Raw genomic sequence first — 12363 nt, forward strand, 5'->3', positions numbered from 1 at the left:
AAAAGGTTTTCTCCCCCCCCCCGCTGGTATTAGCTCATCTTAAGTAATCACTCTCCTTACAGTGTGTATGGCAACACCCATTGTTTCATGTTCTCTGTGTATATAAATCTCCGCACTGTATTTTCCACTGCATGCGTCTGATGAAGTGAGCTGTAGCTCACCAAAGCTTATGCTCAAATAAATTCGTTAGTCTCTAAGGTGCCACAAGTCCTCCTTTTCTTTTTCCCCACTGAATTGTCTCACAGTCAGATCAGAAAACAAATTTTAAAATTAATACCCAGGACAGAAATTATTTTCTGTTCTAAACTGAGTACTGTGTTTGAACAGTGAATATGCCTTCTTTGGGGATGACCTAATACAATTTCCTTGTGGCTACATCACTCATTAGCTCCGCTGTTAACTCTGACTGGTGGAATGGCAATGAATATTCGCTGCCCCTACTTGGGGTATTTCCTCTGCAGACAGCACATGCAGACACACATCTATTAAATTACTAGCGTGGGAGCGGAGACGAGCACAGGGAGGGCAATGGATACAACAAAGCTGCAGGTTAAATTTATTAAAACAGGCTCGGCAGACAGGAGAGGAAATGTGCTGGGAATGGGAAGGAGCAAGGGGAAATCACAGGGGAGGGGAGAACTCCCTGCGAGGGAAGCTTTCCACGGGGGGTGGCGGGGGAAGATCTTGGCGGCATCTAATTGCGTGCTACGCTTCCAAGGGCGCATTCACTCCAGTCCATTACCTGTGTGTTTAGTGGAGCCGTTTTAATCCCTGTGTGATTGGGAAGACCCCTGGTCTGCCTGCCCCCGGCATTGCGGGCTGCTTAGGGCTAGCTGCACGCGGCGGGCTGCCCCCGGGAGCCCAGATGATCAAGAATCGCAAAATGAATCTCTCGCCAGCGCCCTGGAGTTCTTTTCAGTGCCATTCATTTCTTTCGTTTGCCCACCACAGGAACCCGGAGAAAATCCTAGCGCCGCTGCTGGCTGCTCTCCCCCGACCGGGCTGTGACGCAAGCGGAGAGTACTTAAAGGCCGATTAGAGGCGGCAAGACATTACAGCCACCCTCCCTCCCTGCCCATGCACAGCCCAAGCACCGGGGGTCCAGGCCGAGCCCAGCCGCGGGACGTGCCCGGCGAGGCGGAAGGGCTGCGGGGCTGTGCTCGGCCAGCCAGGGGCATCCAGCCCCCCCCGCCGGCCAAGCCGCCTGCCCAGGCGTTGCTGTGCTCCGCTGGGGTGGGCTAAAAGCCGAAAGCGGCAGCGCGGCCAAAGTCTTTGTCTCCGGATGAGCAGCGATGGGGGAATGGACCATTCTGGAGAGACTCCTGGAAGCTGCCGTGCAGCAGCACTCGACTATGATAGGGAGGTAAGAGCAACGGGTCCACGGGCAGGCCAGGGGACCTAGCTTAAGCCTCTCCTGGAAGGGCTGGCGGAGAGCAGTTGCCATGTGCCCGTGCCGGTGCAGGGGCGAAATGTCCTAACCAGGCGTGTGCCAGGGGTTACGGAGAAAGAAAATGCTCCAAACTAGAGCAAACTTCAGCCATCAAGTGTCTCCCGCTCCTCTCGCTCCCTGTGGAGCAAATCCAGAAGTTGTCCCCGCAGAGGACTCTCCTGGGAAATAACGTGCCGTCGTGAGATCGATCCCCTCCGCACGCATATATATCTATATCTATATCTACACCCCCCCTCCCCAATTCTTTAAAGCCGTTTGAAAGCCTTTCTTCTTTGTGTTGGTTTCAGGTGATATTTACCACGGTCTAAATTGTGAGCGTGAAGCTTTTTTAAAAGGAGGTAAAACTGGGGTCCAGCTAGTCACCCTTTGATCTGAGGATCTTTTATCAATTGAGGATTACAAGGAGTGTGTGTGTGCGTGTATCTATTCATTGCTCTTTCATATCATTTAGCCTGACTCACACACTGTCCTTTAGAGTTTAGACTAAACAAAAAGCAGGGCAAACGTTTCTTTGTCGCTTGCATTGTGATCTCTGTTTATATGCACGATCAGCACCGGACAGCTCCCCGCAGCCCTGGCGGTTAGCTCCAGCCATGCTGCTGCCTTGCTGTGTTTTCGGGCGTTTCGCTCTCCCCCAGGGTGTGCAGGGTCAGCGTGCACTGACGAACTTTTCTGTTGTAGGATCCTGCTGACCGTGGTGGTGATCTTCAGGATACTCATTGTGGCCATTGTAGGAGAAACGGTTTACGATGATGAACAAACTATGTTTGTGTGCAACACGCTGCAGCCAGGCTGCAACCAGGCTTGTTACGACCAGGCATTCCCTATCTCTCATATCAGGTACTGGGTGTTCCAGATCATCATGGTATGCACTCCCAGCCTCTGCTTTATAACGTACTCTGTTCACCAGTCTGCTAAGCAGAGGGAGAGGAGGTACTCCACCGTCTTCCTCGCCTTGGACAGAGATCAAGACTCAATGAAACGTGAGGACAGTAAGAAGATCAAGAATACCATTGTCAATGGAGTGCTGCAGAACACCGAGAACTCCACCAAGGAAGCAGAGCCAGACTGCTTGGAGGTGAAGGAAATCCCCAACCCAGCCATCAGAACTACAAAGTCGAAGATGAGGCGGCAAGAAGGCATCTCCAGATTTTACATCATCCAGGTGGTTTTTCGAAATGCCCTGGAGATTGGGTTCTTAGTGGGACAATATTTCCTGTATGGATTCAATGTCCCTTCCATGTATGAATGTGATAGATACCCCTGCATTAAGGAAGTGGAGTGCTATGTGTCTAGACCCACTGAAAAGACTGTCTTCTTGGTATTCATGTTTGCGGTGAGTGGGATTTGTGTGGTGCTCAATTTGGCAGAACTGAACCACTTGGGCTGGAGAAAGATTAAAATGGCAGTGAGAGGAGTACAAGCAAAAAGGAAATCCATATACGAAATCAGAAACAAGGACTTGCCAAGAATGAGCGTGCCTAACTTTGGCAGGACTCAGTCAAGTGACTCAGCTTATGTGTGAGGCTGTTACAGAACTGAAACACTGTGCCAGGTGGAACTGACCCAGACAACATTAGGGAAAGGTACATTGCTTAGGCAAGCAGTTTATCAAACCACCAAGAAAGCCACTAAGGTATTGGAACTGCACTTACTGAACTAGATACAAAATGCAGTGCTAAGTAAAAGACTGAAGGAAAAGTGGTAAAACCATGCTTGATCTGGCCTTACAGTACAGTTACTGTTTTCTAATGATCAAATATTATCTTTTGACTGGAGCAGCTTTTTGGTCATTATTAGGATGAGATTACAGACGGGACTGTCTGACTAATTGTTGTAATTGCATGTGGAATGATCATAGCTAAAAAATTGCAAGGATGCTGTTTTCTGGGGTGTGTATAGGGGAATTCTGTAATATACAACTGCAAGCACATTTTAAAAGGAGGTTAATTGCACTGTTAGGCACTTGACCATAAGCTCAACCAGGAGGTTTGTGCACTTTCATCATCATGATGTTGTTTTGTCTGTTGGAATCCCAGAGCTTATTGCTGGTGTATATTATTAGCTATTTTCTAACATAGTTTTATACAACAATTACACAAAACAATCATGCTGAATATAATTTTGCCATTTTTGTTTGCCTGTCTGTTCACACCAGAGACCTTAATCATCTTATGCTAGTTGGGATCTACCAAATTTGTCAGTATGTTTTTTAAAAAATTACCCTGATGTGCATAAATCAGATAGAATAAATTAACATTCAAGTTACCTATGATCATCTGACAAATATACCAAAGGAACAGAGTTTGTTGCTTTTAACTGTGAATATGTCACCTTCTCTCTGCTCTTATTCATATAAGTGCCATACTTGAAACATCTAACTCTGTACTTAGTCAAAGGGTTGTCCAGGGGTACCAACTGGAGTAATGTGGTTTTATACTCTCCTTTATTTATTTTATGTTATTTGTTTAGTCATGGCAATGGTGTAAAAAGCAGCTGGTAATTCTATTGATAAATAAAGTACTTGCCTTTTTTTGTAAACCAGAGAACATTGCTCTTTTTTTTTTTATCATATACATTTCTAGAAACACATGAGGTAAAAAATATAAACTTCACTGGAATTATTTTTCAGGTGTTCAAAGCATACCATTCATGGTTTTAACACTAACTGATAAAAACCTGAGAAATTTAAACTGTCAGGTATGGCTGAATTGCTCATTAAGCTATCTTGCTGTGCTTTTAAAGGCAGATCCAAAGCCCACTGAAGTCAGTGGGATTCTTTCCATTGACATCAGTGGGCACTGGATCAGACCCTTAGCTGGTTGCCAAGGCCACTCTGTGAATTGTCCTATTCGGTCTACTGGCCTATGTCTAAAACAATTGCATGTCTTCACCATGGAGTCCAAAGGATAGCCTCAGCAAAATGCCAGAGCTCTATAGGCCCTCAGTTGGTTCAAGAACTGCACTTGTCCTGTCTCAGCAACTTAATATCAAGCCATTAGGTTGGTCACAAACAAATATTTGTTAATGGTAGTTTTAATGTAGTATAAAGAGAAACTTGCCTTAATTTGTCTGTCAAGGACCTGATCCAGGTCCTTTAAAAAGGGTGTGTGAGAGAGGGATTGGGTATTGCAAGTGGTCTTTCGAGTAGATTTCACTGTATTTTTGCCACATGTCTGTGCTTGCCTCTTTGCTCACACCAGATACCCTAATCATCTTGCTTGTAGTTGTGATTTATCAGTATTACCAGTTTTTAAAATTGTATCTTGCTTTCTGCATTCTACATATTACCACCTTCCTCTGTGGAATTTTTACTTCAAGCTATGAAACATTACAAGCTTTTTGTCCAATATGCAATGTTGTTTTAAAGATGCCTTTATCATTTTTTGTCACCTCAGACAGACAGCTTTAAAATTTGATTATGAAAACCCCAAAGTTACATTTCTTGGCTGTTTTGTTGCTCTTTGGATGCATACTTATATTATTTCATTGCATATTAATTACAAAAATAGGAAGGCTATTTTTAGAAGAGCAACTTAGCTAAAATCTCATCTACAATATAATAAATTTCTAAAGATTATTGACACACACAAATACACTTTGGGCAAATCTGATTTTCATTTCATAAACTACTGGCATGTTCTGTGAAGTCTCCTTTAAGTAGATTTTGAAGGGAAAATGCTGTATGACAATAATGACAAGCATGATTTTAATGTGAAAGAAATGAGAGGTTGTGCACAAAAAAGCTTGATCCAAAGACCATTAAAGTTGACAGAAAGTCTCCTATTGACTTCAGTGGGCATTGGATCAGATTCAAAATGATTAGTGTTGTAAACAAACACTAGTGTTAGGTATCTGTATAGTTTCTTATCATCATTTATATCAATACCAGTAAAATTACATGTCTTGAAGCCTGTCAGATTATATGCCATCGTGCCTTAATGCAAGGTGTAGGAAAGGGATATGTTTATAATAAGAGCAATGCAAGTGACTCAATTTACTCCAGTCATTTTATATAGGAACTGCATAGTTTGTTAACTAAATCATGTATACCCATGTGTTTAAAGGGGAAAACATGCCAGTAGACTGGAGTAATATGGGGTGTGAGCATATGCAGCAGTAGGTCTGCATACACATGAATTAATATTTTTATTCATAAAACCCACAATCTTTATAACTTCTGTAATTGTAAAATTGTAAATACATACCATTTTATTTTAGAAACAAAATGGTGGCAAAGGGCAGCACCTTTAAATTAGCCTTTGCTATCACTTTTCTCTTTTCCACTCACTTTTATTGTTGGCGAGAAGTAATACAAAATAAAAGTAAACAGGGTTAGATTCTGTAACCATTATTCAGGCTAAGTAATATTTAGTCAAGCAAGTAATCCCATTGATACCAGTAGGATTACCTGGTTGGGTATGTGTACTCAACTGGAGTAAGAGTTGCAGACTGATCTATTCTGAGCATGACAATGAAAAGATATGTTCACTGGACAGCACCAAGTGACTACAAAGCAGTTTGAAACATTGCTGTTCAATAAGGGCTTGATCCTGCCACCCCGAAATCAGTGGGAGCAGTATCAGATGTTAAATATGTTAGAATGTGGTATGTACGTCAGTGTCATGTCCTGTATGTCATGTTTTGTGCGGCTGGCCAATATTATATTTAATCATAAATGTGTATGTGACTGAACACTTATGGAAAAATCTTATAGAACTAATAGTGATGTAACAAAGAGATTCTATAAAACTTTAATAGAGCTCTATAGAAATTGATTTTAAAATAATTAATAAAACCTAGCTCTGATATAGCACTTTTTCAAACCTCTTAGAATTTAATAAAATAACAACCCCCCACAAAAACCCTATACAAGATGCATAAAATTCTCAGTTCAATTCTATAGGGTAGTTCAAAATACCTGTATATAATTTTCTGTTACATTTTACAGGACTTTTTCCATTACGGAATCAAAGCTCTTTCACAGGGGAAGTTGAAAAGACTGTTCCTGTAATCAGTTCATTCACACTTTTTTAGCCTTTGACCTTGAAGAAATGTATGGCCTTTCACACTACTTGAGAGAAATCTGCAGACTTCACAACTCCAGGGCACAATCACATCAAGGAAGCAATGTGATTGATTTTAGTTCATTTTACGCTAGAAGAAGCAGAAGTTGGAGACAGACTCTGAAAACTAGAGGACAGAGGATTTGCCCCATCTAATAGTTGGCAGGGTGGGACACTGAAATTGTGATTTAGAATCATGAGGAAGATGTTGATGATATGCTAATAATAAGTGGAAGGCCTTTATTTAGCATCCTGCTATAGAAATGGAGTAGAAAAGAGATGAATGTGTATGAAACAGAGGTAAGGGGCATGATTCTCCTCTCGCTTGCACCAGTTTGACACTACTGTGTTTCTGCCAACTTCATTGGAGTTATTCCTGATTTAACAGTGGCATAAGAATCCAGTCCCGCAATCGCTGAAGTCAATGAAAAACTTCTTATTGGTTTCAACGGGACCAAGATCTATACCTAAATGAGGAGAATTAGGCCCATTCTTCAATTATGTTAGTAATGGACATCACATCATCCCTGTACTACCTTTCTATCACCTTGCATTGTCAGTAATATCTCCTCATGTTATGTTTTGTGATACGACCTTTCAGACATATCTGGCCAGTGTTACCTATGAGCCTGGATTTAGACTAGACTATAAATCCAATCCCTTTAATGATAGAATACTGGGGATGACATATCCATAAGCTAAATATTCAGATATTACTTGTGTTGAAATGTGTCACTGGAATGGGTTATTTGCCCATGAAATGAGTGTGACCAGATGATGAGGACCTCCAGAACTATACACAATTTTGCAAACAGGAGCAATCCATATATCGCCAAACACTTCCACCAGGATGCTCCTTTGTTGCAGGTCTCAGAGGGATCTGTAAAAGCGGCAAAGAGTCCTGTGGCACCTTATAGACTAACAGACTATTAGAGCATAAGCTTTTGTGGTTGAATACCCACTTCTTCAGATGCAGGTAGTGGAAATACCTTTGTTGCAGGTATTTGTTCGGGTTTTGAATCTCTGTGTTTGATTTTTTTATCTGTACAAATATTTAATATTTATACAGTGTTAGGTAATATGTCAAAAATATGTAAGTGCTAAGTGTTTACCAGTTTTAACTGATGAAATACTAAATACGTTTAAAGGAATAGGTAACACTCCAGAAAACATAAACTAACAGCTAAAATCCTTATGTCCTTATTTTTCAAAACTCTATAGCTAATTTATATGTGCACACAATGAGTGTGAAATCAGGTATTTGCATATTGAATTGGACAGCTAGCTGTATAACCTGCCACTTTCATGTGCAAAACCCTGATTTACATGCACAGTAATAGTTAGCTCAAATGTGAGCTAACTAATGTGAGCAAAACTAAACTTTTGCACATACACAAGTGCAATAACACACCTTTGAACCTCAGGTCATTTGACTTGTAACTGGTTGACTATCATGGTAGGATTGGAAGGGAAGGTCCCAACGTCATCTGGCTCATTTCTATAGAGTAGCACAGTCCTTTTATTCTATGTTTGTACATCACCTAGTGTGGAGGGATCCTATCCATGACTAGGGGTCCTCGGTGCTATAGTAATACAAATAACAGTCACAATAATTGAGGGACCTAGGAAGGGAGTGTATTATAGCCAAATACATGTAATCAAGGTTGTTAGACCATTATGGAACACATTTTCAGATGCAGGTGCAAGAGGTGTGATTACAGAAATATTCATACACAGTCACAGAGGCCACTGAAAACTGCATTTGTGCAAGCAAATTGGGTAACTGTGCACCTTCTCCTCTGATGATTTACAGAATTGCCTGATTGCACAGTTGGGCATGCAAACATGGGTATTTGGCATGCCTATATTTTTGGAGGTGCTATGTTCGCAACCCTGCCTATCCTCCCTTTGAAATTATGGCCCTATAAGTATAAATGATTCATATTAACTGCTGCAGTAAATTTGTGGATATTGATTATCTTCATATACAAGTTACAGCCAAAGACAGCGCTGCAATTGCTCATTACATCAGCCTACATCACCTTTCAGTAGTGATGACCAAAGGAAATTATAGATCCAAATCTTCAGCAAGATCAATATGCATAGCTCCAGTGAAGTCAATAGATCCTCAATGATTTACACATGCTGAGGATCAAGCTCATGTACAATGGATCCTCCCATAGTAAAGCCTATTTTTCATCCCCCTGCTTCCCTGTGGTGGGGATGTGGAGAAGGAGGCAGGGAAGGTTACTATAGCCTCGGTAATAATTTATGCATTCAAAAGCAATGAAACAATTTGGGACTTTCAGTCAATGTCACTAAAAACAGAATTTTGCTGTATCTGATTTCGCTATAAATAGGTTTCACAGTACATAATTAAGCACAGAACTGATATTTAAACCATTTGATGCAGTGTCTGGTGTATTTATGTTGATATATTTTTAAAAATATGTCTTTAAAGAAATATCAGAGGACTGAGAGTTGAATTTGAATCAGTACACATTTTGGATAAAAGTGTGATGAATAATCCAAGATTTTAATGTTTTGTTATTTATTAAAAGGTTTCATTGGGGAATGCAGAAGAAAGACATTCATTGTTGCATAAATTAAAGCACAATCAAATGATGGTGTCTTTTAAAGAGATGATTTCCCTTTAGATCACATGTTTAATGAGCTATATCTATAAGGGGTTTTTGAGGAATCTGAACATCAGCCAGAGATTTCATAAAAAATATATTATGATGAGAGGTTATAAAGAAAAATAGATTAAGGAAGGTTCCAAAATAGCAAAACAGGGTGGTGTGGGGAGAACCAAAAAGGGATTTATGGGTATTAAGGAAAAAATGGAATTACTTTTTTCACAATGTTCCTGAAATTGCTTCAGACATCAAATTATCCATTTTAGAAATGAAAGCATGTTTTGAAACACATTAATGAAGAACTGAACAAGGATCCACTTATCTCTTATGTAAGGAAAACAATTTTAGAAACTACTTGGTAAATGCTTTTCATGTTCCTAAATGGTGCATTGCAGTGTCTAAACCCATCACAAATGCTAACATACCCATGGTTGCTACTAGATATCAGTGAAATTCATGGTGTCTGAGGTTTTTTGACTCTCTCTGATTGCATCAAATTCCTCACTATGGCCCTATAATTCAAAACTATACTCCATCATCCTACTTCTCCACACATCATGCAATACCCATGGGCATAGATATGTTACAGACACGTAAACTGATGCTGCTGAGGTCAGATTGAAGGTTTTGCATTACAGGGTGATTGTGAGGAATGTGGTGTGTGTATTGTGTTTACTGTACATGTTGCAGGTGTATAGGACTTATTTGTAAAGGGACAGAGCCTGTCAGTGAAAGTGGTGAAAGTGATGGGTTGTGGGTTCAGGTATATTAAAGGAATATACCTTACCTGAACATTTTCTTACTTTCCCCTTAAGTAGTAGTAACTGTTTTTAGCAAAGATTTTTCTGTGTGAAAATGTATATATGTTCTCCCCAGAAAGACACAGAAAGAGGTGATAAAAAACTCCACATCTGACATTACTCCATTCTCCCAAGCATATAGGGTTGGGGTATGTATGTAGTTCATAATGCTTTTAAATCTCCTTCTGAATTTCTTACATGGAAGTGGGAATATTTATAAGAAAATCAATTTATCTCTTTTCTCTTCCATTTTTTTTCTTTGGTTTCCTAAAAGTTGAATACGTCAGATTTCTATCTAAAGGAACTATTGGAATTTCTCCTTTTGAGAAGGCAGCAGAAACAAATACTAAGTGAAATCTTCTGGGTAGGAAACAAATGGGGTTTCAATTTTTTGACACCAATTTCACATCATCCTTGGTCTTTTTCTGCTTGGTGCAAATCTTCTTGATGTAACCTTCTATTTAATATTCCAGCTATTATTTGGATTATGTCTCTTACATCCAGGGATGCATTTCATTTCAGTTTTTTCCTATATTAATCAAAATCACCTGAAACTCTGTATATGTTTTAAAGTGTTTTACTTCTTATGCTTATCAGCAGGTGTAATCAATTTCTTCACCAATTTTGGTGTAAAATAGGAGCTAAATGATAATGTATGTTGTCATTAGGGCCATGTTTAGAATGTTTAATTTATCACTTCTGTAGTTGGACTTAATTCTCTAACTGTAACTAGCCTCAGAGTTTTGGTAGACAAAGGGATGATTTGAAAAAAGACTGGATAAAACCCTTCTAAAAACCCAAGGAGTTTACATAGTTACGCTCATACTTCTAAAATCTTCCTGTGAAGTCAGCTACATGGTATGTCTCTCAGATATTTCCTTATTTTAAAAAGGAAATCCATAGAATGTATGGAATATCAAAGAGATCACAGTTCTTAATGTGACAGATCAAAAGGAAGTGAATTATGGAGTGAAGTGGATTTGTACAAAGAGTATTAAGAAATTAATTGAATCCACACAAGTTCACATGTATTACAATACATCATGTTCATTCTTAGCAGGCGCAAGGGCAATATATGTTACTGCTGAGATACTGCATCTTATATAAGCAATTTTTAATTATGTATTTTAAAGCCATTTAAAATGAGCAGATTTAAAATTTTGAAAGTATTTGTGAAATTTCCCCTATTTTTCCCCTTAAATTAAAGCTACCAAATATTGAGGCTGCTGCACTTCTGAATATAGAAGTTGCTCTGCTTTTAATGCTTTAAACTATTGAACTTTGCCTTACTGGAGACCGTGAGAGAATGTGCTTTAATTTTTCAATACATTTCAATAAGAACATGGAGAGAGAAAACATTGTTAGTGGGATTTGTGGATTTGGCAGCAAGACTTCTATTGGCATCCTGCAGCTAAGTCTCAGTATATTGATCTCAATATATTTATCCCTTGATGTTTACCCAGCAACATGACCTTTCTACTGAAAATTAATACAATATTTCAGGATCACTTTAAACTGACTAAACTTTGAGGCCCTCCTGCTCTCTCTCATGAAAATGCATGTCAGAGAGAGGCTAACTAGTCAGCATAAGCATATGATTACCTAAATATAGCCTATTTTATTGGAAACATATCAATTTTGACATAATGAAACTGTCACACTATAGGTGTAGTACTTTACACTGTGCAGTTATTACACATTTTTAGTGAGATTTTGTACCAACCAAACACTAGCTATACAACTCTAACTTTTTTCCCGCTTTGAAAATCTTACAACACTAGAATTTCATCTCCATTTTGTACCAAGACCTTCTGGTTCTAATAAGAGAAATAATGACACTGACAACATGGCCAGGAAATCTGTTTCCCCTGTTACCTCCTCAACAAATATATAGGAGTATCTACAATTCTGAAAAAGGAAATATGGTTAGGTAATTGAGTTCAGTCAAAACTGACTAACTCTGGTTGCTGGAGGACTTTTTGATCAGATATTTGGTTTGTGCTTACTACATGTGCTGCTGTACTGTTATACTCAAAATTAATCAAAAGCTGAAATGACCAAGCCGGTAGTGATTCCTAAACTAGTTGATTTTCACATGCAGTGCTTCTCATGGTGCTCTTTACAGTGTATAAAACTTGCACTTTTTAGCAGGGGCCATATATTTTTACAGATTGTAATATTCATTTTGTGGGACTGAGAACTTTGGCCCAGTTTCTGAGCAAGTGTAAATTGATGTAGCTCACTGATACCGATAAGTCCACCAACTTAAGTATGCCAAGGATCCGTCCCATTGAGAGTAGGACAAACAAGTATTTGAAAGCCAAATCCTCCAGGTCAGGTAAGGGCTTTGGTACAGTTCTGCTGCATAAAATAGAGGTTCTAAGAACCTACATAGAACAGTCTCAGTC

The 12363-nt window shown here is 39.5% G+C and overlaps 1 protein-coding gene across 1 annotated transcript; it reads left to right on the top strand.

Annotated features, from left to right (window-relative positions):
• Positions 1-527: 527 nt before the first annotated feature.
• On the top strand, positions 528-3950 carry GJD2 (gap junction protein delta 2). The gene is made up of 3 exons (XM_074957086.1): positions 528-549; positions 952-1363; positions 2132-3950. The coding sequence occupies exons 2-3, from the start codon at positions 1293-1295 to the stop codon at positions 2973-2975; spliced, it is 915 nt and encodes a 304-aa protein (XP_074813187.1). The 5' UTR covers positions 528-549; positions 952-1292; the 3' UTR covers positions 2976-3950.
• The last annotated feature ends 8413 nt before the right edge of the window (positions 3951-12363 follow it).

This window comes from Natator depressus, chromosome 6 (genome assembly GCF_965152275.1).
Source record: "Natator depressus isolate rNatDep1 chromosome 6, rNatDep2.hap1, whole genome shotgun sequence".
NCBI classification, from domain to species: domain Eukaryota; kingdom Metazoa; phylum Chordata; order Testudines; family Cheloniidae; genus Natator; species Natator depressus.